We start from the raw sequence: 27061 nt of genomic DNA, 5'->3' as shown, positions 1-27061 counted from the left end.
GTCCACTGAAAATGACATCACAACTGCTCTGGGCTCAGGTAACGACCAATCACGGCTCACCTGTTTTCTGAAGCTGAGCGATGATTGGTCGTTATCTGAGTTACCTGAGGGTGTGTGATGTCATTTTCAGTGGACGGCAAATAACAAAATGGCCGCCCCCTCAGATGGCTAAAAACAAGTGCATTTTGCTGCTTATCTCATATTCCACAAACACAACTAGTGGGCCCGCATATTCTTAAAAAAAATATGTTTGGGTTGACTTCCGCATTTAATGCAAAAAGTCCTTGCAGTGTAACCTGAAAGTTCTCCCATTCAAGTATTTGCATTTTTGCACTTGCCTCTACTCATTTTAGCCAATGGCGCCTCGCCCATCCCCCCCCCCCCTTTGGTTCAACATGCAACATTGATGATACCCTAAAAAGCAACAGCTGTGACCTACCTTCTATGGCTTGATGTCTCTATGTATAGAACACAGACATCCATGTCCCGATATAAACCTATAACCTCCTTTCACACCTACTACAGTATCATAAGCCCTTGTGTTTGAGGTGTGACCAGCCATGGCGCAACACTGCATGGTTTAGACTATGTGCTGCCGTGGCATGCGTGTGCTATCTGTTCACCCTCGGGGGAATGCAACGCACGCCGCGCCGAAGCACAAAATGTACTAGGCGGTGTGGAATGGGGAGAAAGGTGAGCAAAGAAAAAAAAAATGGATTAAAAAAGAGGTGATTAAGTCACAAGCAGAACTCAAAGCAGTAGCAGAATTCACAACAATTCTTTCCAATTCCTGCATAGCTGCCCACAAAGATGCCCGACCAAATTTCCGACAAATAGACTAATTGGATTTTGTCACACAGCATCTTGACACAGACTCTTTTTGTTGTTGTTGTTGTTGTTGTTGTTATGACAGCTTTTTCCACGAGACCTATTGACGGCGCATCCACTACGAGTTGTGTTGAATGTCAATAGGACGCCGTCTACCGTGGTGTGATGTGGCAACAAACAAGCAGAGACTACGCAAAGGTTGCGTCAAGTGATGCAGACACGCATCACAGGCGACCTGCTGCCACAATAGCCAATGTTGACATGACACGACGCAAATGGAAAATATTCCACAACTGAGTTTTCACACATTATTTTTTATGACCTATATGCGTTTTCTCTGTGTTGCGTTTTATGGAGCAAACTCTGTTAAAAGTCAACCCAAACATATTTTTTTCAAGAATATGTGACACGTAGGCCCACTGAAACAAGGTAACATGATTAATAGGAAATATGAGTTAAGCAGCAAAAACCAAGCAGTTTTTAGCCATCGCAGGGTGTGGCCATTTTGTCACTTCTGTCGACTGAAAATGACATCACAGACACCCAGGGCTCAGGTAACAACCAATCACGGATCACCTGTTTTCTGAAGCTGAGCTAAGATTAGGTCATTATCCTTGCCTTGAGGGTGTCGATAGTAGTGACAAAATGGCCGCCCCCAGAGATGGCTAAAAACGGTGGATTTTGTTGCTAAACACATATTCAACAAACACAGTATCAATCGGAATGCTGTTTCAACTAGTGGGCCTGCATAGAACATATTACCTCGTTACCTGAGCCCTGAGCAGTTGTGATGTCATTGTCAGTCGACAGAAGTGACAAAATGGCCGCGCCCGGAGATGGCTAAAAACGGGTGGATTAACTCCACAAACGCAATATTTATCAGAATGCCTTGTTTCAACTAGTGGCCCTGCCGTATTCTTGAAAAAAATGTTTGGGTTGTCCAACATTCATGTCTGACTTGATATCTGAATCACACGATGGTTATCTGCGACGGACTGTTAGCAGATTTAGCATCTTTTGTTATGCCACAAAACTATTTTATTTATGTTTTTACACTGGCAGAAATTCAACAGACACCATACAAGAGTTGACCCTGATGAAGACTGAACTGTTTCATCCAAGGTCAAAGATGAATCATTTCCTCCTGGATTACTTTCACTTCTCTTTTTAGTGTGCGATTATTACGTATGGCATTATGCTAGCTCTTGCTACACGTCCTATTTTTCTCGATTGTGGAGCTCTGGCAGCAGCGAAGCAGTTCTTGTGTTTGCTGGGCGTGCTCAAGTTGACCCTCCCAGGATAAATAAAGTGAAACAAAGCCGCAGGGTGGCGGCGGGGGCGGCGGGGGTGAAGTTGGTCCAAGGAGTGTCCCGATTCCTGGGGATATCCCTATCGAGTGTGAGCCTTAGCTGGATAAACATACAGTAGCTAAGCCGTGACTCACCTTTACCAATAATGACACACTACAACCTGTTTGACTAATGTATACAATATGCATAAGCGCTGCACCCGATGAGTCACAAGCGGAATTATATTAGCGCTGTGTCAACTTCATGACAAGATCGACGACAAAGCAAACGGTTTTGATCGTGCCGGCTCGATTCAGACCAAACAAATGTGATTTTCCGCAGCACAAATTTGATCGTAATGAGGATTTGCCGTCGCGATTGAGTGAGTGAGGCGGAGCCTGGATTTGAGTGGGTGGGGTGAAACTGGACGGCGGCCATTTTTTTTTTCTTCCGCCCCAGGTCGTGCTGAATTTGCACAATGAACTGGCAAAAAAAAAAAAAAAAAAAAAAAAAAAAGCAGGTGTTCTGGACCTGAACTTTTCATCTCCTCAGCATTTTTCTTCCGCTTTAATATTCTAGAAAGCACGCTTGTCCAAATATAAGTGGTTTTGTAAGCCCCCGACCCCGCCGCCGCCGCCGCCCTCTGTTAGCTGTATTCAATTTGCACACAAAACTCATTACCGCCTCGAAACTTCACATGTAAGCTTGCCTCTCATCCCGTGCCAAATTTAACACGGCACACGCTTTTATAAACCAGGTGTGATTTCAAGCAGGCCCACACCTTGATGTGTTTACTAGACACGCATGAGTCCAACCTGCTATCATTGGAGCAACTCTTCGCTGAACTCGGTGTCGGGATTTTTCACCCTGCAATTGTCCCCGTGGGCTGCCAAAATGAATTGACATGCTAAACTGCAGGCCTTTGAAATGTCACGACTATATTTAACCGGTGTGAGACGCACAGAGTCTCTGTCCGTCCCCCTGGAGAATGAGGTCTGGACCGGTACCAACGTGGCCCAGAACAAGGCCCGAACACAGATCGACTGACCGATTTACAGGCATGCCAACAAGTCAGAAGCTGCGATTACGTTATATAAAAAAAGACAACCCCCTCCCCCGTGTCTAACCCGGCTTGAGTTTACGACACAAATAATGCTATCTTTGGCTGACATCAAAGGGGGGGATTGCCTGTGCTTGGCTGGATCCAATCAAGTCCAAACGGACTAGAACCAAAGGGGCAAATATGGTTGACTCAAAAGATTGCGCAATACCGCTTAGCCTGTTTCAGCTTTTTTTTTTTTTATGAAGTGAATATTGTTTCACTGCATGTCTTGACTTGTCCAACATTTCGACGCTGCAGTTTATCCAGGCCTGACCAATCAGCATTCCCACACCTCCCACATCTTGGGATCCTTCCCGCCGAATAGCTTCATCCTCCTTTCATCCCTTTGACCCATTTAACTCTGCGCAGGTAAATCTGCACTGATATCATTATGCTCCCATTAAAGCCTCCCCCAGTGCATCCTGGGCGGACAAATCTAGGCCAAGAAGTCGTATTATATTATAGGGGAAAACATGGTCTTTAACTTATTCGCTGCCAGACATTTTCAGACCTTCTTTCACCCTAACGTTTTAAAAAAAAAATGGCAAAAAAATTAGTGCTGTCAAGCGATTAATTTTTTTTTAACTAATTAATCTAAAAATCTTCTGTAATTGATCGCGATTAATTGTATTTATTTATTAATTACTTGAGTAAAATCTTGGAATTAATGTTGAAAAAAATAAATGCATATTTATATATTCAAAGACGGTTCTAATAGCTTTCTTTGATCCTTGAACACGATTCTGTAAGATACAACAGTTGAACGATGCACTGGTATTTGAATTTGGCTTTTCAAAGTGAGCCATTTTGGATTTTTCCAACGAGCCGTCGGGCAACTTTTGAAAGTAAAACCAAAACAATAGTCCGTCTTTGTGACAGAGGTGAGCAGAGGTCAGCTGCTACGGGAAGTAAATAAAACTGAGTTAACTGAGTTAATTTTTTTTTTTTGGTGCATTAGCAAATTCAAATCAATATCCATAGTTAATGCTTTAAGTTTAACACCCCCCCCCCCCAAAAAATATAAATATATTCCTGGGATTGAATGTCTGGACTGTGAAAAGCCTTAAAAACAGTTTTGGCAGTGAATGAGTTAAATTGGCTTGAGCAAAGTACTACAAGTTAAATAAGAAGTTCATATGGCACACTGGAGCTGTTTTTTTTGTGTTTTTTTTACTGTATTTTATTTCCTTGAACACAAGTTCTGAGATATGGATACAATTTGCTGAAGATAATGCTTACTGTGTAGCTCTACATGGTTGTTTAGTGCCAATGAAAACATTTATGGGGCAATTCAATTTATTGAGCATGGATGCTAGAGAGAGGCAGCCATCTGTCATGTTGAATTTCCTGGGCAATTATGAGGCTGCCTGTAATGTTATTTGCCCAGTGGTTCTTTATGAAGAGCTAATACAGCAGTTGGACAAGCCCGCACTGTGGGAGCACTCGCGTCTTAGCTAATAATGCGCCAAAACGGCTCTCTGCTCATTTGTGACTCGGAGGCATGACGCCGGCTCATGTCCGCGGCTAGCTAACGTTTTTTTAACACTGCATGTGGTCAGCTGTTAGCTCCGAATGACCACCACCAAGATCAACAGTAGAAAGTGACCAGGCGCCGGCGGCTGTCACTACCATCCCCCCCCCCCGCCCCCCCCCCTTTTTTTTTTTTTTTCGCTTTGACTCCACGTCTGGTCAACTCTCGCTTGTGTGTGTATGCGCGGCCAAATTATGGCAGGAGGGATGGCGGAGTGGGGACCATCAAAACGCCGTTTGGACTCAAACTTGGCTTGAGTGAGTCGAGCTTTACTATCGAAGAATACATTCAGAATGCTCAAAAATGTATGCTCATTTCAAAATCAAGACTTCAAGGTCCATTAAGTCCCTCGCCGGGTGTGATTTAGCAAGATGTGCTAAAAACCTGGCCTGGAATCCACCCGCAGGTCGGAAACCGTCTAGCCTCGGGTCATCGGAGTATCAACGTTGATCCCTCTCTCGCCCGTCAGTCAGGATGCACTGAGGGACGGGAGTGAATTGGAGAGAAATCACCTGGAATCTCGTTAGGGTGAATAGCTTTCTTCCAGACCGAGTGTTGGTCAAACTCCCGAGGGGGGGGAACTGCGGTGCGGATTAGTTAACCCCGTCCAACCCGAAGCGCTGCCCTTGAAGCGTAAGCCTCTTCTTTCGAGTCTTCCTGTGGTCTTCCCTCCTTATCGTTCCCTTCCCTGTCTTTTATTTTTAATCTTAATCTCTTCTTGTCGCTCCACTCCTCGGCTTCCCGCACGCACGCCGCCATCTTTTGCTTCTTTCACCGCGGCCCGACCCCCACCGCGCGGCCAATGGTATTCTTGGTCAGGATTAGGGCCGTTCTTGTATTTCAGGGAGAAGGAAATATACTGCGCCTTTAGCTGATCATGAATTGTGACGGGTAAAGATTTTGCTTTTCTACCTTTGGACCGAAAAGGTACAAAATAAGAACAATGTAAAAAAAAGTTTCAAGGCAAGCAAACTGCAAAAAAATTCAAGTTGGGTTGTCAACAAAATATTGGCTTTCTTGCTGTCGTAAAAATGGGCTTTCCCGGCGGCCATTTTGTCACTTGCTGACCTGAGCAACTGCGATGTCATTTTCAGCCGACAAAATGGCCGCCCCCCCTGAGATGGACAAACGCAATATTAATCCGAATGCCATATTTGGACTAGTGGAGCAAATAAGCAAGTAATAAGTAAAAACAACTAAGAAAATTGTTGCTTTGTTATGCTAACACTGTTGTCAATAATTCAGATTTTAAAGTTCTTGCAACTTAAATACCCGTTTGAGCCCATTAAACACAAGTTGTTGTTTTTTTTCTTTCAATGTCATCAATCACCTTGAGTGACAAGTCTGGGACCGGCACTTTGGCTGCAGTTATTCCCAAATTAAATTTACAACTATCAAGCATGACATCACTGGAAAACCTTCAAGTCTGACCTTGTTGTTCTACCTCGGACAGCCATACATTTGTGGCTCTTGCGCTTTTGGACCAGTGAACACCTCTCTCCGGTAATAATAAACCAATACAAGGGGATTTAGAACACACACTCTCTTGTTGACACTGCTCATAGCCACGATGACACGCACTTTTGGAACTCATGACCGCACCAAACATTAAAATAGCGGCCCGCTGGTCAGTCTAGACATTTTTATATTTTGCCGGACTCCCCACACCTCTCCTTCTGTGTGAGGTTACCTCTTGCATAAGTGCCGCCCACACGTGCATCATTGGGACTGTTGGACCTTTGATTTCTTTCTGCAAAACCTTTTTTTTTTTTTTTTTTTTTTTTTCGGGGTGACCCGAGCAGGAGTCTAACATATATAGGGGGAGTTTTGTTTGGGCTGATGCATCACGGGAAGCGCGGCTCACCTCCCTCTGCCTTATAAGGTAGCGGCGGTGTCTCATGGGAGAGAAATGAGATGTTGTTACAGTCTCTGGCCATATAGCCACTAAGTATGCAGCGGTCTGCGCGAGTGTGTTTGACTAAATGGCGAGTATGCAGGGAAGCCGGCTTGTCTATTTAGGGGAAAGAAATGATCCCGTGGTCCATTGGGGGGGGGCGGGATGAAGATATAGCAAAAAGGTATTCCTGAAACACAGTGAGCCTTTGATAAAACAGCTCAGGGAGGATACCTTTGATATGGCTCCAACTCCCATGTTTGACTACCCCCCCCCCCCCTTCCCTCCTCAGCAAATTCCCCCTCTTCTCTTGGGGGTCCGCAGTGGGAATAACCCGCCGCCGGTGGAGCCCTGCTATCTCACGTGAGGGGAGCTTAGAGGGGGGTAAGCGAGGAAATGAAGAAGTTGTGATCCAATTTTCAGCCCTCGCCCTTGTTGTTTTGTTTAAACGCGTTCCCAGGACGGTACGTGTTGTTTGTAAAAGAAACCTGCATGTGAGTGTGTGGTCTGCGCTAGTTTGGTTTTCTGCGTTACCCCGCCAACCCCCCCCCCCCCCCCTCCCCCGCACCCCCCTCCCCTCGGATGAATGGAAATCTCCAACACGGGGGCCCCTGATGACTATTTCCTCGAATTCAAGAGAGAGAATTCGAAAGCAATAAGAGGATGTTATCCTGCGGGTGGTAAATAAATAAAAAATAAGGACACGCCCCCCTCCCCTCACACAGGGTCATCTCCAGGTTGACCTGACACTGACCCAAGCTTGTTATAAGTCCAAAAAGTTATGAGTGCAGGAAATATAAGCAGATAAAATAGGATTGCAGCGCTCTAAGCTCATCTATCGCAGCCCCCCCCCCCTCAACCCCCCACCCCCCTTTGGTCAGGCTTAAAGGCCGATTATGCCATATGATATTGAATCCTCTTTGGGCTGTAGCTATTGTGTGTGTGTGTTTAAAGCCGCCCCAGCGGGTGTGCGTGTCCGTATGCCTGGATAGAGGCGACGGCGCTGCGCGACGCGCCGCCGGCTCCGGCCTGACCTTGCGTCAGGTGTGGGGGGGGGGCTTTTGGGTCAGGAGTTCAGCGGGGGGGGCTAAGTAATGACCTTCAATCAGCATCCGTCACTTAGTGGCGGGATGCGTGGCTGCTTCCACGGCGGTGGAAGGCTTAGCGGCGCCCTTCACTGATGAAGCTCCATTAGATTCACATAATGTCCCGATTACAGCTTTTTGGTTCAACGGGAGCAATAAATGCGTCTGGAGCGGAAATTCCCATTGGGAGCGTTGTTCGTCAATTGCTTTCGCCGTAAAACACGTTTAAATGTCAAGAAAAAGGCAAATATTTGGTTTCGGTCAAAGCTGGTGTTTAGCCGTAAACACACAAGTGCAGGTTGGTCTGACATCGGGGGCGGGCCTTTTTGCATTTGGCAGACGCCGGGCCCACGCTGAGTGATTTACAAGGTTACGGCACGGCGTTGTAAACTTTAAAATGTTGTAAAAGCGGCTGATTGACAGGTCAAGCTGAACCCTTGAGCGGTGACACCTCTTTGTTTGAAACGTTGCCATCTCAACGCAAACACAGCGCGGGCCAGGTTATGAGGCGTAGCGGGTAGTTTACAGTTTTAAAACCGCAATTTGTAAACAATGGCTTGGTTTAAAGGGCAATAACTCAGGGGTGGAGGAAAAAGGGAAGTAAATAGCCGCACGTTAAACAGCACGGGATCTAGGGCATGACCGATTTTTGGGAGGCTGATTCCGATATTTGGCAGAAGAACATTCAGATAACCGATCAATCCGGCGATTAATAACAAAAAGCGAATATATAATGACCTTTTTTGGTCCCTTACTGGTAGGGATGTAACGATAAATCAAAAATCGGTCTTAAAATCTATTCGCTCCGATTTATCGAATCGATTAACCGAAGACAGAGCTGATTAAATTCATCCAGAAAATGATGTCTTAAAATTCCAGATACGTAGCACATTTTGAATGTGTAGCTCAAATTATGCTTTTGTGAGACAAGCGTGGTAGCAATTTTTAAAAAATCGAATCAATTCAAAAATCGGGAATTGAAAATCGAATCGGGGCTTGAGTGAATCGTTACATCCCTACTTAATGCGCATTATTTTTAACAATTACTTACTACAGTGCTTTACTGTTTGGATGAAATCCGACTGAACAGCCAATCAGGAGCAAGTGTGCCCTTTCCATCGACTTCTTCCAGGAGTCATTTTGCCTTTCAGGGAATTTGGGTGGAAAATAGAGCTTCATGTCTCTCTTCATGTGGTGGTGGGCAATTTTTTTTTTTTCCCTCCACGGTCCCCTTGCTTGGAAGATAATGTATGGGTGGGGGCGAGGAGGCATTACTGTGGTTAAAGAGTGTCCTGGTTTTCCATTTCACAGGAGCGCGGCACACGCACGCTGAACTGTCATGCACCTGTTGCTAATTGTTGCCCAATCACTCTCAAATGGGGGTGCGTGTACACAGATTGTCACTCTTTGTGTGTGTATAGCTAAAACATCCCTTTGTATAGCGTCGAGCGGTGACGTCTGCCGCCGGGGATCGGATGTCGCCGCCGCCGCAAGCGTTGACCTGCCCCGTCGTTTACGCGAGGCTTCACCTAAAAAAGAAAAAAAAAAAAAAAAAAAAAAAAACGAACACAGGCGGCCATTATTCAGTGCCAACCTCTGTTTAGCCAATAACAGCCTGCGCAAACTCCCGCCCTGTAATAAGAGCGGTGCCATGCCACGCATACATCAAAGTCGATTCATTTTCAGGAAATCAACCCCGTTTGGTGCGCGTGTTTAAATGCCGGTGACGCTATTTAGCCCCCTTTGAATATTCGGGCCACGCAGGACACGAAACGCGACACGCGGGCAAACCGCTTGTTATTTGACGGCGCTATTTCTGTCGATCGGCCGGTTCGAATCCGGTCAAATTATATCGTCAGCTGACTGCCAGCATGTTGTCACTTTTATTGGCTGTACCGCGGAATCAAATGAGCACCAGCGTGTCTGTTTTTATGAGCGGACATGCTCATGTGGTTTTGAATGGATACTACATATGCAGCCAAGCTCCTTCTGCAGACCACCAGCATCATTCGGACCGTTCTTTCTTTCACCTAATTAACTCATTCACTGCCAGACATTTTCTTTTAACCCTTAAAAAAAAAAAAAAAAAAAAGTTCCAGGGGTTGAATGGCTGGATTGTGAAAAGACTTACAAAACCGTTTTTGGCACTGAATGAGTGAGCCCGGCCGGCACCGTTTATTTGAGGCAAAAAATTGCCATTATCAGTCAAGCCCTCCTCTTTAGTTAAGCCATCCCGCTTTAATTCTTTTCCCATCCCACTTTCTTTATTTTTACCCAAAGGCGAGTCAGCGTGGAACAAAGCGAGGAAGTGCCCCTGACATTAGCTTCTTACAAAGTTATATTTAGTCATCGGGTTATATCGGGCGCCATTCTGCCAGATTTAGATCTGAACCGCGGCCGTGTGATTGTTGAGGAGCTTGCCGTTTTGGAGCGCGCTCACAATCACTTGGCTTTTGAGTGCCTCTCGTTGAGGTTATTCAGAGTTTTATGGTACGAGCGGGCTTGGCCCAATCCCCGCGCTGTCCTCGTGATCTTTCGCTTTTTTTTTTTTTTACGTTTGATATTCGAACTGCCGCGTGCCAGATTCTCTCCCTGTTGCGTAACGACTTTTGAGTGGCCCGCGGAAGCATGTGAACTACTACCGATGCTTTCTGCCGATATCACGCCCCGCCGGTGTTAGCTAGCAACACAAGCTAATCGGCCTAATTTGCCCATGTTGGAAGATTCGCCTTCGTCGCTCATTTGGAGCTTTTAAACCCGTCTCGAGTTGGACAATATTAACGCCGCCTTTCTCTTGAAGCTCTTTGCGTCCTCGTGTGACCACGAGTCAAAAACAGAGCCTCATTTTGTCCGACGCTTGCAAATGATCCCTTAGCACGAGTGCTTATTACGGATGCGTTTATTTGGAATGATTGCACATTGCATATCCAATGGCTGGTCACTGTCTCTGGCTTTGCCGCCCCCTCCGGGAGCACGGCAGCCGCAATCCTCCCACGCCTGCACTCGCTAACTCCCCGGCGCTGACTCACGACACCAAATTGCGTTCTAGCCCAAACCAACCCACTGACCTCGGTCTCGCTCCGATCCGCCCGTGGCATGAGAGCCGGGTAACCGGCGTTCTGTTTCAGGTGGCGTCTGCTCAAAGTCGCGTCCACGCAACCGCTTGTGTGAAGCGAAAGATAGCTTTCATATTTAGTCCGGTTGTCAGAAATGTGAAAGTCGTCGCTGTAAAAAAAAAAATATGGGTGAACTCCAAATTTCAAGGCAAGTTGGCAATCCGACTAAGTGTTTTAAAAAATAAGTTTACAGAATGATTGCTCCTTTTATTGAACAACTTAAAGCTATAATAACAACTTGCTAGCTTGTTGCGCTAACTAGCCATAATTCATGTGTTTTTCACATTGATCACGGCATGTATTTTGTAAAATATTTGTACACGTAAAATCTACACAAATACATTTTGGTGCTTGCAATTCTGAAAATGACACCTCTTTTCTGTTTTTCAGGTTTCAAACGTGACATACTACACTATAATTCTGTTCAGAGTCCCTGCTAAAACCACATTGTAGACAATTCACGGATATTTATAAAAGCATGAGTTGGGGTGCAGGGGGGGGGGGGGGACGGTCTCACATTTTGGTCCCATCTTCATTATGTGGTCGCCTACTTTTGCTTACAGTTAAGGAAGTGGGCGGCGCCGCTTAGTTGTTGCTGCATAGTGGCGGCGAGTGGGCGAGTCTGTGAAGCGCTTGCATAACCGCCCTGAACCCCGCGAACGCTCATTTCTCCACCTATGCGCGCGTAATTATCGTCATTTACACGGTGAGGCGCGAGCGGAAGGATTCGAGGAGGGTTATCTTGTCGAGATGGCACACCGGGATGGTTTGCTGCGCCTGTGTGAAAATGAGCTCCGAGGTCCAAGCGCCACCGTCTGGGTTCGAAAACGACGACGCGGCTTTCTGGTCACGTGACGTGTCCCAGTGGGACCGTGTAATTACTGTCTGGCTCTGACTCGTACCGGATTAGCTGCCGGTTACGTTGGAGAGCGCAAAACACACAAACGCTCAGTCGGATATAAAGCCGAAGATTCCGGCGGGAGGGAGGCGGAGTGGGGACCATGTTGGCATTTTGCGGGCGAAGCTAAAAAGGGGCGTTTGTGCCATTGTGGGAGTGAACACAACCAGGTTTTTTTTTTCCCCCTGCCCTTTGCTTTAAATTCAGTGCAATGAGAGGCACATTATATAAGGCGGAGGCATAATTGGATTCGTTGGAGTTCATGGCGCACAAAGTAGAATGAAAACTTGCGGCACGCTGTGGCGTTGCCATATCAACGAATGAAATACGATGGCATCCACCGCGCACATCGGCGGAAGCTCAAAATCTGCCGATGATATCCAGCAAAAATGTGATACGCCACCCGCGCCACGACTTAGACCTGCTTTTGCATTTTCGCGCGGACTAGAAATATAAAATATTGATTTTGTCATCCTCAAACCCAGTGCGGCCCATTTCAGTAGTATATCATTCCAAAGTAAGAAGAGTGACTCGGAAAGACGGTCGCGAGCCAAAATCCAAAATAGACCCATCGTTTTACATAAGTCTCCTCAAGCGCTAATACAGTTGGAGTTGTTTTGCTGGTCCGACTGGCCTCCAAGAGTTCTTTGCCAAAGATTTTTTTTTTGTGTGGGGGGGGGGGGGGCACAACAGCATACAGATGTTGAGAGTTAGTGACAGAAAAAGGGGGCGGGGGGAGCTTGCGGAGGGGCCGATGCTGCGGCTTGGAACCGTCCCCAAATGGGGCCCCCCCTCACTCCTCCAGCAGCTCCTCTCCTTCCTTGTTATTGTTTTGACTGAGTTTGGGGGCGGGGGTTGTGGGTACCGAAAGGGGGCGGGGGGCGAGCGGGTTCACGCGGGGGGTAAGGCCCTGCCTATTATGTCTGAGCATCTCGGAATCTAGGTCAGGATCCAACCTCATCTTTTCCACCCGTCCTCCACTCCCGCCGCGGCCGCTGCCAAAAAAAATCTTTAATCACCGCACTGCCTTTTTCACTCCTCGCCATCTCGATCGATGCACCCCGCCCGTCTAAACCTTCCCTTGCTCCTCCCCCTCCCCTATCTCGCCCTCGTCTCGTGGCGCCAAATGCCAGGCATTTATCAGGGATGAGCAGATGTCCCCTTTGCTTCGGGGAGAGCGAAGGCGAACGAAAAAAAAAAAAAAAGAGGAGACCACAGAAGCGGCAGCCAGTATTTCATGCGACTGCTGCCTTTGAATGTTAATTCTTAAAGAAAAACTTTTCATCTTCAACGGTTCCGCTTCATTGTTTGCGTGCAACTTCCGCCTCTCATGGCTTCGAATCGATCCGATTAAAATTTGCTGCGTCTGCGGGTCACGCGGTCCGTCCAGATTGCACATTTGGCTGCGATTAAAGAGGAAGAATCGAGTTGAATCCGCAGGCCGCCCCGATGCGTCGTTTCGCTACTTTTAGAGAAACACACGATACTGCTGGATAGGCTTTGAAAAATGATGCAACGACAATCTTATGCACGTCTGATCAACGCGAGTGTCTGCTCAGTGCCCGGCATGCAGATATGAGCGTCAACACATCAGGCAGCGTCTGAGGAAGTTGAAGGTTAAAGCTGCGGCAGATGCGTCACATCTCCAAAACAATCGCATAACTCAGATAGTCAGCAGCCTTCGGGGCAACCAAAACCATCACCGATAAAAACCTTTTGAAACTATAAGGTTTTTTTTTTTGTGTTTTTTTTTTTCAAATAAATTTCAGTGTTAACTCATTCACGGCCAGACATTTACAGATCCTCTTTTACCCTAACGTTTGAAAAAAATTGAAAAAAATATAAATAGGTTCCTGGGATTGAATGGCTGGACTGTGAAAAGACGAATGAATACGTCAATGGGAGCGAATGAGTTAATTCGTTTTCAGAGGGTTTATTTTTTTTTTGTAGCTTTTTTTTTCTCGAAAATACTTCGTCTTGGTTTAGCTTTTATTAGTTTTGATTTTTTTTTTTATTATATAATTTTGTGTATTTCTTGTGTGCAAGATTTTTAAAAAAAAACAATGGCGTCACTTCAAGGCGACACACAGTATAAGGATCACAACTCCCAGACGACGTTCGACTGACTTTCCTTCTTCTGGTTTACGGTCGTGCTGTAATACCGAAATAAATTATACTAGACGTACGTACATCGCAAATCTGTAAGGCCAAAATCAATTTGATCATGTTTATTTTTATTTTTTTAATTCCACCATATTTTTTTTTTCAATGGAGTTGTACTTAGTTGCTACCGCCATTTGCTGGTCTGCTCGCTCTCGCGAGATTCTCATGCTCGCGCCTCGCGATATTCTCGCGCCACCTTGATTCCGTCCGCTAAAGATGATTTCCGATCACGTGACGGCAGCCACTCGAAAGTAACGTGAGCGATAGTGAGAAAGATCGCCGTTATAATGCAACAGTGGCAGAACCAGCAGTTCTGTATTCCATGTTTTCTTTTTTCTTCTTTTTTTTTTTACTGTGTAAGATTATATCCAGATATGTACGGGAAAATTACAACTTTCGTAAAATTCACAAAAGGTATGATTAGATTAATTGACCAACACAAAAATGAAGGACATTTTCAGCATAATTATAGGATTTGTTAGTTTTGTAAACATAAAATGTCATTTCAGTTAGTTTTTTTTTTAAAGCATTTTTATTATTATTTTTTTTTTAATTTCTTTTGAATTTTAGCTTTAGTGATTCTGTTAATTTTCGTTAACTACAACAACCTTGGTTGGGTTAAATAGTGATCAAACAACCCTGCTGGTTTCCTTTTGAGTTGCTAATAGCATTAGCTAACATGGTTTTATCTTCGACACACTCTGATAAGTGAGACGAACTGTCACCTTGGTATCGCTAATCATTAAAACACAAAACAACAACATGGGTTTTTGTCGAGGGAGTGCACCCCCCCCATCAGATAACAAAACAAAATATTTTGCTTGACTCTCGGACACCCTCAGAGAATTATCTAACACTGACTCCTTGAAGAATCTGCTTCACGCTGTCCTTGTCTCACATTTTGTAACAGGGCACTACAAATCTAATTGACTATCTGCATATTTGACTGGGGGGGGAACAGAAATGCTATTAGAACAATCTTTGAATCAAAATACTTGTATTTTTTTTTCCACATTCATTCGAAGATTTTCCTCAAGTAAATATCGTTTCCAAGCTTCGTAAAAAAAATTCAAATTGAAAAATACGATTAATCACGATCAATTATGGAAAATTTTGCAATCAATTATTTAAAAAAATTCAATCGCTTGACAGCACTAATATATACATGTAGATATCGTCGCTGTCATCTGAAAAAAAACTTATCTCCATGTTTTTCAATTTTCTTATTTTTACATGAATGGTGTTTCCGCGTTACAGACATCGCATGAAGGTGAAAATTAAAAAATTGACAACAATTGGTAATAAGTGTTTTTCACATGATAGCAACGATATGGGTCTTTCTTTTTTTATAGCTAGGTATTAGGGCATATACCTATATATAGGTATATATATATATATATATATATATATATATGTATATATATATATATATATATATACCTATATATATACATATATACCTATATATATACCTATATATATACATATATACCTATATATATACATATATATATACATATATACCTATATATATACATATATATATATATATACCTATATATATATACATATATATATATATATATACACATATAGTTTCCCAAAAAAACCGAACCGAAACGCGATTTAGCGTACCCTTACACCCCTAATATACATACATACATATACCCATATATACAGTAAGTATTCCTACCAACGGACCTCTGTCAAACGCAAATGCGTGCACCGAACCGTTAAGCCCGCACCGAAACCGTTCGGGACGAATACAAAAACCGTTACACCCCTAATATACACATATACGCACTGAAAAAGCCAGAGTTGAGTGCTGTTGTCATTCTTAAAATACCGGTACTGAATACACGTGGTATCGTCATTTCTGAGGTATTGTGGTACTTTTCTAATCCCATACAAACGCAACTCACTTTTCAACCATCCCCTTTGCCCCAAACAGCAAAATCATTATCCTCCTCCGTCACGTCAAATCCCCACTCGGCTACCTGACGGATGAATATAATTAGATCTGTGACATTATCCGCAGGGGTCAGAGTTCCACCCGAGGCACCTTGGGCAACGGCGGCCTGCAGTGACACGCGGGGGGAACAAGGACACGTCGACGCAACCAATTAGAGGTCACTTAGTTAAGGGAGGGCGCTCGTATCAGCAAGGCTGCGAACAATGTGACGCCGCGAAAACAGAGAGAGGAAGTGATAAGAGTGACTCAAGGTGGTAAAATGTACTAACGCCCACACAGGAATTCCTATTACTAAGTCACTTTGTATTTCAGGAATTGAGTGTAAACAAACACGCGCAGGGAGGAGAAAGGCAGCTGCTAAAAGCCGTTTGGGCTACAAATATCCACAATGAACAGCTTGGCAGTCGGAATTGATACATAAAAGAAAACACGGAAAACTAAAGTCTTGGGACGCACGACACTCAATCGAAAGACTTCAACGCATCAAACTTTACAAACAAAATGCAAAGTTTGTATATTCACATGCATACAACAAGCGAAATATCGGTCAGTGTACTCATATATAAGGCGCAAAACGGCACTGCAACGCCATACTGATTAGCCGGCGAATGACCCAATTCTGATGAAAAACACGTCAACAATTGAAAAATACAATTTGATCAAAACGTGAGCCGGAATGTACTTAATCTTACTAATATATTTATAACGCCATATTTGCTTGTATCATTCCAACGTACCAGCGCGTTGATGCAGTGTATCAACACACGGAAAAGTTCGCCTTTTTAGTTGAAAAGAATTTACTTTGATCTCCAGGATTCCACGCCGTACTCTAACGGCAGAGCAGAGAATGTTTTTTTTTCTCTTTGGTTCCATTTTAAATCCACATATGTTGCTACTAGCTTCATCCTAGCTAGCACTAAGCTAGTTCGTCTTTTAGTTCTACCGTCCAACTTGACAAACTCCCTTTCGTTTGTTGCTAGCTGGCTAACGGCGAGGCGTTTAGCCGGCCAAGTTTTCCCGTTGCCAGGACGGCGTTAGCCGGCCAATAACGACTTCCGGGCGTCTGCTCAAATGAACCGCGTACGTAGCTTTTCACAAATTTTTTCGCTCCTCACGCAGATACGTTACATATACAGAGACCTAAGTGCCATCCTAAACAATCCTTTCCGACTACAAGTTGCTATGACACGTTCGAACTCGAATGGGAAAATTCTGATTTGAGATAAAAGGCTTTTGCGCTTAACAGTTTGGGGGAATCCCCTTAAAAGCCCCGGTTGGGTGAATTTGGCGTGGAAGAACTTGGCGGGCCCACACAGAGCCCACAGTCACAGACTGTATCAGTATTTGCATTAATAATAACCGTAATCCACTCGATGCAATTTTTTTTTTTTTAGAGCGTTTGCTTTTCAATGTAAAGCTTAGCCTATATTCGTAGCAATCAGCGCTATTAATGCGTTACCTTCGCGTGACCTTTGCTGTAAAATTATTTGAGCGAATGCCTAAAATACCCCCGTCCTGGAGGAATTACACACACCGGTGCCCCCGTGGCTCACGCCGGCGCCATTTAATCATGGCGAGTCGCACACTAATCATCCAATCGCCATTACTGCGAGTACGGGGACAATTGTTTGGTTTATTAGTCAACAGATGCTGTCAATTTTTTTTTTTTTTTTTTTTTTAACGCCCCTCATTCTCATTTCCATAATTTGTCCGCTGACTTATTAAGAAGATAATCCCCTTGTTATATGGTCGCCACGGAGGAATTCACCAGGGAACTTGGGTGGGGGTGTTTGTAAGAAAGGGGCGGGGTCATATTAGGACAAATGAACTCCTTAGCCCTTCCCTCCTCCTCCTCCTCTTCATCCGCCTTGCGCCCTCCCTCCTTCCTGCGTCAGCCGCTTGCGAGTGCTAATGACGAATTGCTTCTTTGCTAGCTTTAGCGATGATTGGCGTGTGCGCGGAGTGGACTTGACGAGCCGCCAAAGCTGTCAGGCAGGATGCACAACAACAGCAGTGAGAGAGAGAGAGAGAGAGAGAGAACGGCCGAGCGAGGCTGATAGTAAATAGTCTGCGGATCAGAACCGTCTGAAGCTTTTATTACCGCAGCCACGCGTTGCAGGCTGGGACGCAGCCAAGGCACCCTTTTAACTAAGGTTCAGACACATAATAGAAAAGGGTGTTCTTTTTTTGGGGGGGGTGTTGCCGGTTTAGCCTAGTAATTATCATACATTTTGGTCGCATACTTTAACCATTGTGACCAAATAAAAGCAGCTCTTTGTATCACATCAAAATGCATGATGCCGCTAGCTGACATTTAAACAATCCAAACGAGAATGAACCCGGGTTTGCCCAAAAACACTTCAACCGGCGGTGTCCTCGCCCTGCCGCGCACGCTCGCGCGCCGGCCGACACCGTTCTGTCAATCAAACGCGCGAGCCTCCGTTTTAATCGCGGCGCGAGGCGGCGGCCGCGCCCGTCGCAGGTCGGCGCCCATCGACTCGACAATCAAGGGAAGAGGCTGCTCCGTGCAAACTCGATTGGCATCAGCTCGCTGCGCCACCAGCTTCGTCTCCTTCTACATTAAGTGATTTGAATAATCCATTCTGATGCTGGTTTTTAGCCTCATTAATACCAGCAAGACTAGGGATGTAGCGATTAATCGAAAATCAATTCGCTCCGATTAATACAGTTTTAAAACCGCCAAAGGGCTATAACTCAGGAGTGGAGGAAAAACGGAAGTAAATAGTCGCACATTAAACAGCACGGGATCTAGGGCATGATGAGTTTCTTGGAGGCCAATTCCGATATTTGGCAGAATAAAATTCTGATAACCGATCAATCGGTCGATTAATAACAAAAAATCGCTAACGAATATATAATGAGCTTCTTCTTTGGTCCGATTAATCGAAAGTCGAAAGTCCAGTTGTAAATGATATCTTGAAACGTTTTTTCATTCCAGATGCATAGCACATTTTAAATGTATAGATCAAAGTATGCTTAGCGCCAAACATCATTGCGTATTGCGTTTGTGGATGGCTGCAGAACCACACTAGTGCACAGAGACAAGCATGGTAGCAATTTTTCAAAAATCGATTGTTGAAATCGAAAATCGGGAACTGAAAATCGAAAATCGAATTGAATTGGGTCTTGAGTGAATCGTTACATCCCTATTGCAAACACAGTATTAATCTTTGTTTGACCCCAATAGAGGAAGCCCAGGGGTGCATTGAGTCAAGACACAAAATTTAAGATGAGAAAAATTTTGTGTGCAAAAAACAAAAAGTCAAAAGCAATGCAAATCGGGTGAAAAAGCCAAACTAGCCTGTAGCTACTTTTACATGGACACATTTAATCGGATTAAAATCCTGACCGGAATTAAAATACTTCATTCCGACACTTATTCCGAAATGTCGGAACAAACCGTCTTTACCGCGTTCCATTAGGAAGTGTTAACTCAACGTAACGCCGCAAACGGGAAAAATACGCAAAATAACGTTTAAAGTAGAAATGAACGGAGCGATGTTTTGTTGACACGGAAGTCGGTACAGCTTCTTCTTCTACTACTATTTCCAGTAAATTTGGTCAATCTACGCATGTCAAAATAATTCGTTACGATCAAAAGTGTGATGTGTGAACACGCATATCCTAATCACTCTGATTGGATTAAAGACATTTTGTCCATGTAAATGTAGCCAGCGCTTTGGGTCGATATAATAATAATAAAACTAATAATAATATTACGCAACATTTCCAAAAAGCAACTTTCACAGCTGATTTCCTTGTGCAAAAAAATGCACGTTGAAATGAATTGAAATTCCATGATTTTTTTGGTAAAATTTGTCAAAAAATATTCATCAATAGTGTTTGGGAGACATGTAGCATTTTCTCCCCAACAGTCAGCGCAAATTAGCAGCTGCGGGCTGAGTAATTGTTGCACACCACCGTGCTAGGCTACGATATTGATAACATGCAGCCATGTTTGCGCGTGCGTGTGTAAAAATGGTCCACTGGGGAAATACCGGATGGATTCCTTTCAAGGTTGTATATTCTCTTCTTGATTCATTTTCGCTTTCTTGGGTCAAGAGGAAATAACACTCATACTCAATAACCTCAGTCACCCTCCCGTCATCATTTGGAAGTTGTTTTTTGGCACTCATGGATGCAGAAATAAACAAAACATTTCAGGAAGAATCGTTCAAGCGTGTACGCAAATACAGGCTGAATTTGATTAATATTTGGCGATTTGCAAATGCAACTACTGTGACATGAGCCTGGAACTGAACTCGCACGACCCGATTTGACCTCACAACTCAAACAGTTTTTTTTTGGTTTGGTTATTGGTTTGCAGGAACTACGGAACTACGTGCCCCAAGGGACTAGCATGGGTTCTAATTTCGTTTCGCTAGGATGTTTTGGAAAATGCTTTCTTTTTGTTTCGTTTTTTATTTGTTTTAGCATTGCTGAGAGGTTGAATCTGGACCATTTAAAATCAAACGTCGATTCGTTTGATAACTGACGAGCTGTCGATTAATCGTCGCAGCTTTTTATCAAGTCTGAATTTCACAGGGGAAATCTCCGATTATTTTCATGCCGAAGTTGTAATTTGACCCCGGAGTATCTTATCTGTTAATCGTCGACTGACTGGCTACCGACATGTGATTTCCTGGCCCCGACGTATTTAGTCACTGATGCGGTTAACTCCGAAAGCATCGCGTGCGCATTCCTTGTGCCCCCCCCCCCCCCCCCCCCCCCGCCGCCGTGTGCATCAGCTGACGGCTTCTTTTGCCAAAAGGACGCCAAATTCCACCCGGCGCACACAGTGGCCATCGCATGTAAATATACACTTTCCCCTTTGTCGCATGTGCTGGAATTCCATGCTTGGCGCCGCTACAAAAGACCCCCCACCCGTCCCCCCCTTATAGTCGGGGGAGACTTTTTTCACAAGTATACGGCAGGCTCGTACGCTCTCTCTGCATTCTGTTGGTGTAACATCCGCGAGGAATCGGGGCAAGCCTGGTGCAGATGGAAGACGCGTTAAAAAAAGGCAGATGGGAAGCAGGGATGCAGGCGAGCCGAGGAGAAGCGAAGGATGCTGAGGCGGGGAGGGGAGGGGGGGGGGGGGAGCGTACGGGAAGGGAGGGCGGGGGATAGCGCGCCGTGTCCTCAAAAAGCCTCTGAAAAATCCGAGGCAGAGATGATGAGAATGAGCAGTGCGGCGTGGTCGGGAAGGAGGTTAGTAAACCATTCGCAATTGGATAACAGCCTCCCCGCGCCGTCACAGTTTCACATGGCGACGACTCGGCGAATGAAAATAGCAGATTAACCGAGATATGGGCCTTGGGGGGGGGTCAGATGGCGCTGATTTAATCTAGTGCGCGCAAATCCAACACATATGACGGATTTAGTGCGTAATAGTCAAGTGGGGTGTGCCGTCCGCGTCCGCGCCGGGCGAGCCAATTAGGAAAGACTTGGTTAAGTTCAATCGGGATGCAAAGGCAGCGCCAGCCAATCACAAGGAGAGCAAATCGGAGGGTAGGTGAGAGGGGGGGGGGGGGGGGGCTCCAAAATGTCTGCAGTTGGAGCCGTAGTGTCACCCTGCCTCTCTTTGTTGATTTTTGGGAACAATTTGTCCTCACAGGAAAATGTCACGCTACCCTGTCAGCTCCGACTAACCACCCCCCCCCAACCCCCCCCCCACCACTGAACGCCACCCACCACCGTCTCTCGCTTCTCGTTTGCAGCTTCCTCCCTCCTCTCACTTCTCATCATGTCCTCTCTCCCCTCGTTTTTTTTTTTTTTGTTTTTTTTTTTCAGACGAGAGCACCCGCGGAACACGGTGTTCGACATTTTTACACAAAAGATGGCACCGAGATGGCAGCCTCGCTTCACCTCGCTCCCGCCTTCCATATTTGAAGACAAAGAGGTCACACGGGCGCACGCGCACACGCACAGCTGGGGCCCCGACAAAGCCAAACAGTTGCAGTGGCCATCCAAGACAAGCGCGGCGACGGCCGACGTCGAGAGTTACGGCAGGGCATTTGGAAAAGGGAACAGCCTGACATGTTGGACGGTCAAAATCACGACAGGTCTTGGAAGGATGTTTTGATTTTACAAACATGTCAGAGAAGTATTCACCCAACGTGACCTTTTAAGGCACGTCTGTGTTATAATCATCCAATGTGTGTACTGGAGTCGTCCATGAAAGCTGAATAGGGATAGACCGAGTATCGGCCGGGCCAATTGTCGGCACAGATATTTGGCTTTTTGACGAATATGGGCATCGGCCTTTTTTTAAAACTCTGCTGCAAAACTGTGGAGATCAAAACAAAGATATGTGAAAGTTGAACATTTCGGTCATTTTAAAATTTTGGAGGACTTTGATGCCGATATTTTCCTTTTTAGTGAAAATGAATATCGGCTGCAAATATCGGTTATCGGCCTCCTTGACTACTAATAATCGGTATCGGTCCTGAAAAAAGCATATCGGTCTGAATCACAGAATCTGAAATGAATCACTATTAATTTATGTTTGTGTCTTGTTTTTGAATAAAGGGATAGAAATGTAATTTTTTTTATTTTTAAATCAGGTTCATCAACAAAAGAATCGAGAGAGAATTAAAATAATCGGTAGTTCCAGCCCTAATATGAATTAGCATCAATTTTGACAGTAGTATTTCAAAGGCTAGTTTTATAAAGCACTCGGCGATTTATTCATTTTGAAATCACTAAAATTGCGCAATGTTTCTTCACAACATTTCTCTGTACTGCCAAACTCACGAGACATTTTTATTTTCGCTTTACGGGCACTTTGAGTGACGACTATTTACTATCACTGATAGCAATAAAAGCAACCCGTGACGTTGATGCATATTCAATTTGGCCCTTTTTTCATTTCAAATCGGGCATGTGTACCGAATATTGAGGCCCGTCCCGTGTACATGGAAATTTATAGGTTGTCCCAAGCACAAGTGTGTTATTATTCAAATCCTGATTAAAATCTGACAGGCAACGCCCCCCCCCCCATTTAAACACCATCACGCCCCGTCATCTGTGCCCCCCCCTTTTTTTTTTTATTACTTTAATGAAACCCCCCCTCCACGTTCACACACCCCTCACATTACCAACTCCTGCCATTGCGCTCGTATCTTGTGACCACGCTCGTGCGTCACTGAGCTTATTCAACAAGCCAGAATGCATAAGCACACACACACACACGCATGCTACACGGAAATAAACGTACAGCGGGTCACGCTCGGGACGCTCGAGCACGTGAATGTCAGAGCAAAGACGAGCGACAAATGCACACAGGCGCCCGCGTCTATATCCTTACACTCTGGCTTTCCACGCCATTCATGGCAAGCGCGACTGTGTCGGGCATCCATTTATAGTGATGACTAAGCTCTGCAGCATCTTTCTGCATCAGAACGCCGGCTTCCAGTGTAGAATGTTGACACATATCGTAAATGTACCTGGGGATGTTTTGTGTCTTGGCCAAGGTCAAATTGGGCATTGGTCAAAAGTAAGCGGGGCTATTTCGAGGGCCTGACGAGCAGCGCGCAGCTAGTTAGCGCAGGCCTTTAGCATTTAGCAATGTTTTGAACTCGTTAACTGACAGACATTTTCAGACCCTCTTTTACCCTAACATTTGAAGAAAAAAAAAAAAAAGTTCCTGCGATTGAATGGCTGCACTGTGAAAAGACGTATGAAAACGTTTTTGGCAGTGAATGAGATGTCAATCCAGAACGGTATGAGTTAAGCAGCAAAATCCAACCGTTTTTAGCCATCTCAGGCGGCGGCCATTTTGTTAATTGCTGTCAACTGAAAATGACATCACAGTTGCTCAGGGCTCAGGTAACGACCAATCACGGCTCACCTGTTTTCTGAAGCTGAGCTAAGACAAGTACTATAACTTGATATTGGGATTATATAGTAGTTGGGAGGAATTTTGCATTTGGTTTAGGTACACCAAAGAAAACAATTTCACCCCATTTTTGGATTGATTTCTACCAATAAAAAAATTAAACAACCCAGAAAGTTGGGTACAATTTTAAAGTTATCTAGACTCTTAAAAGTGCTTTGTCAAAAGTTTGACTGACCTACACCTTGGGTCAAGTTGACCAAATTTTCATACAAAACAACCCCAAAACCCTGCAAATTTGGATAGTTTTGCACAAAACAATCAGTCAAAATCTGTCCAATTTTTGACCCAAATAGTTTTTTGGGGGGGCAGTTTTAAGGGTGTATGTTTACACGTCTTAAGGAATCACGCCGAGTAAAATTTGCCTGCTCTACTTGCGCATCATTTTCCTGTCGTAAAATAGTCCTCATTTTGTGACGGTTTTAACCATGTTTTTGAAGCCCAATCTTTGCAGTGTTGGTCGCTGTTGGTTGACACCACCGATTATTACTATGTACAGTTTGGTGCGGATCTGGAAGGCGGCAGATCACTCAAAAAGTCATCCCTCGCAAATCAGGGATTTTTAAAAGGTTAAAGTACAATAGTACCCTTTGCTCAAGCACACACTGACTCATAAGAGTAAAGAATTCCCCCCCCCCCCCCCCACAAATGTTCTCCTCAGATGACGCTTCAGGGCTCTCAAATTACAAGGCTTGTCTCATGAGTATTATGCCTCTCATTCAAAACGCGAATACACTTTTAGACACTGACTTGCTTATTTACTTCCTGGTCACATGCTTCCGGCCCCAAAATAAAAACAACGGCATTCTTTCATAACGTGCCGTGGAAAATGCCAACTATGGCTGGAATGTGCGCCCGCGTGGGCCCGCATTAGCGCGGCGCCTATCATGTGAGCTAGCTTACAAATCAGCCGTGCACGGTCAAGTGCACGTAGCCACACATGCACGTGCGCGGGAGCGACACGGAGGTGCGTGAGAGTGTGAGAGGGGGCGGGATTAAGGCTTTGTCGGGTAAAGCGGGCGCTTAAGACGATACACACCTACAGTAAGCACCTTAACAATGTAAATGTCACTGCCATGTACTCGCAGGTGCGTAAAATGGAAGGCATACCAAACCCTACCCGAAAGGCTACTGTTTGCTATTTAGTGTAGTTGTGAACTGTCACCTATTTATGTGAACTTCTATTTAAATATAACAAACAAGAGTAACCCCATTTCACTACCAGTTCACATTCCACTTTACCGAGTGCACCATTGCTTTTCAGGAAGTAGCTTTCTGATTGGCTGAAATTGCTTTTTGGGTGACAGAATGCCAATTTGATTTTGTGGGGACAAAAACCCCCGAGAAAATATGCAAATGTGTCTCATGCGCCACAGTTTTGGAATGTCAGAACAGTCAAGCCTCTTTTGAATTTGATACCGTATTTCATTGCAAGTACTCCAACTGCATCATCATCAGAGCTCAGGACACAAGACCCATGGTCATGTTCACATGATGTCCTGTTCCGATCTGGATCCTTGGGTAAAGTCAACGTGTACGACGTGTTCTATGCGGTTAAGTCAGCTGCAGTCACCGCAGGGAGTCCCCACAATGGACCTTTGCGGTTTCTCTGAAGCGAATCGCTCGTGAATTCATGTGAAATCAGACAGTGCCCACTACAACCTGACTAGTCATCTGTTGTCCAGTGAGTTCAGTGTCATATGAGAGGAGTGTTTATATATATGTCTATATATATATATTAGGGGTGTAACGGTTCACAAAAGTCACGGTTCGGTACGGACCTCGGTCACGGTTCGGTACGGGTTCGGTTTGGTACAGCAATAAGTCTCAAATGCATAAGACTAGTTTTTTTTTTTTTTTTTTTTAGCAAAGTAAGTTACAATTCAATTTTCTTTAAACCAAAAAACATTCCGTGTTATAAAAGCACAAAATAGAATAAAAACTTGCGCATTAGCGTTGTTCATTAATAATAATAATAAGAAGAAGAAAGGGGGGTTTCCTGTGTTTAATATTTTTTATTGTTATTATTATATTTATACTTTTATAACTGGGAATGGTTTTTTTTTTGCTTTATAGCTATTTGAATTGTAGCTCGCTCTCTGTTAAAGCTAAATAAAATAAAAAAACAACCTAGTCTTATGCATTTGAGACTTATTTCTGTACCGAACCCGTACCGAACTGTGACCCCCATACCGAGGTACGTACCGAACCGTGACTTTTGTGAACCGTTACACCCCTAATAAGTACGTTAAAATATATTTGCAAATATATTTGCAACGTACTCGAACGTACTTGCTCATACCTCCGAACGTACTTCGGACAAGACCCCGTGGCATTATGGGATGTTTTTAGCATTTAGCTTACAAATACGTTGGAACTTACTTGACCAAAAACTACCACAAAGCTGCAGCCAATCAAATCAAATTGCTGTCACGCCGATTGGATGATTTAGTCATCAATGAATCAACCGCGGACAATTGTAAGTGATCAAGTCCGTTGTGTGAGCCATCCAAGGAGGTTTTTGTGTTCTTCCTCCTCCGTGGAAGCACCCCAGGGATTCGCCGCCATCACCCTGCCAAAAACAACTGGAACATCAGCCTGTCCGGTCAAAAAAGCCAGCGCCGCATGTTGCGAAAGATGCGATTAACGTAGCGTGTGTCTGATTTCATTTGGACCGACGAGACGCTGCACCGTCTCGGGTGACATATTGAATTGCAACCGAAGTCGGCCAGAGCATGCGAGACGGTTGACCCCCTTTCACCTGGTATGTGCTCGTGCAAAACTGAAAATGAAAAAGATGCAGCGTTGAGCCTTGAGAAGCATGTGACCATTTTGCTCATGTTTTCTCACCTTTGCTCTCACGGTGACTCAGCATTTCGATTGCTCCCATTAGACGCATGATTATGCGAGTGTGAATGCTTGCCATTCGGTGTGTGAGTGTGTGTGTGTGTGTGTGAGTTATCTTTAGCCACCTCACGCCAGCCATTGACCTTTCTAAAGGTCTCGTCGTCCAGTTGTCCAAAAGGAGACACGCACTTCGGAGGACTGACCCATCGAGCCATGTTTGTATTTGACAACACATTCCCAATAGGTTCCCCAACAAATCAATTATCCAATATATAGACGATAGATTTTTGTTTTCTGAGCTGTGTAGGGCGAAGGTCGCCAGGCTCAGGTCAACTGGTGATTTGCATTGAAATGACTAAACTAAGATGCTTATATTCTCTGGATTTCATCAATATTTGAGGTGACTAAGTAACAGTCG

The 27061-nt window shown here is 44.7% G+C and overlaps 1 protein-coding gene across 2 annotated transcripts in view; it reads right to left on the bottom strand.

Annotated features, from left to right (window-relative positions):
* Positions 1–7539: 7539 nt before the first annotated feature.
* Positions 7540–27061, bottom strand: part of il17rel (interleukin 17 receptor E-like) — an 80998-nt gene continuing 61476 nt past the window's right edge. Inside the window, exons 18-19 of one of the 2 annotated variants that reach the window (XM_086022761.1) lie at positions 10798–10954; positions 7540–9258 (exon numbers count right to left, since the gene is read on the bottom strand). In XM_086022761.1, coding sequence (XP_085878887.1) covers positions 9151–9258; positions 10798–10954 — 265 coding nt within the window. In that variant the 3' untranslated portion in view covers positions 7540–9150. The remainder of the gene's footprint in view (positions 9259–10797; positions 10955–27061) is intronic. The other variant, XM_086022763.1, reaches the window with a different exon arrangement.

The sequence above is a fragment of the Filicampus tigris genome, chromosome 22, assembly GCF_054856515.1.
Source record: "Filicampus tigris isolate MCC_2025a chromosome 22, RoL_Ftig_1.0, whole genome shotgun sequence".
Taxonomy (NCBI): domain Eukaryota; kingdom Metazoa; phylum Chordata; class Actinopteri; order Syngnathiformes; family Syngnathidae; genus Filicampus; species Filicampus tigris.
The sequence above is the reverse complement of the archived record's forward strand: the minus strand, read 5'-3'. Positions and strand labels throughout refer to the sequence as shown.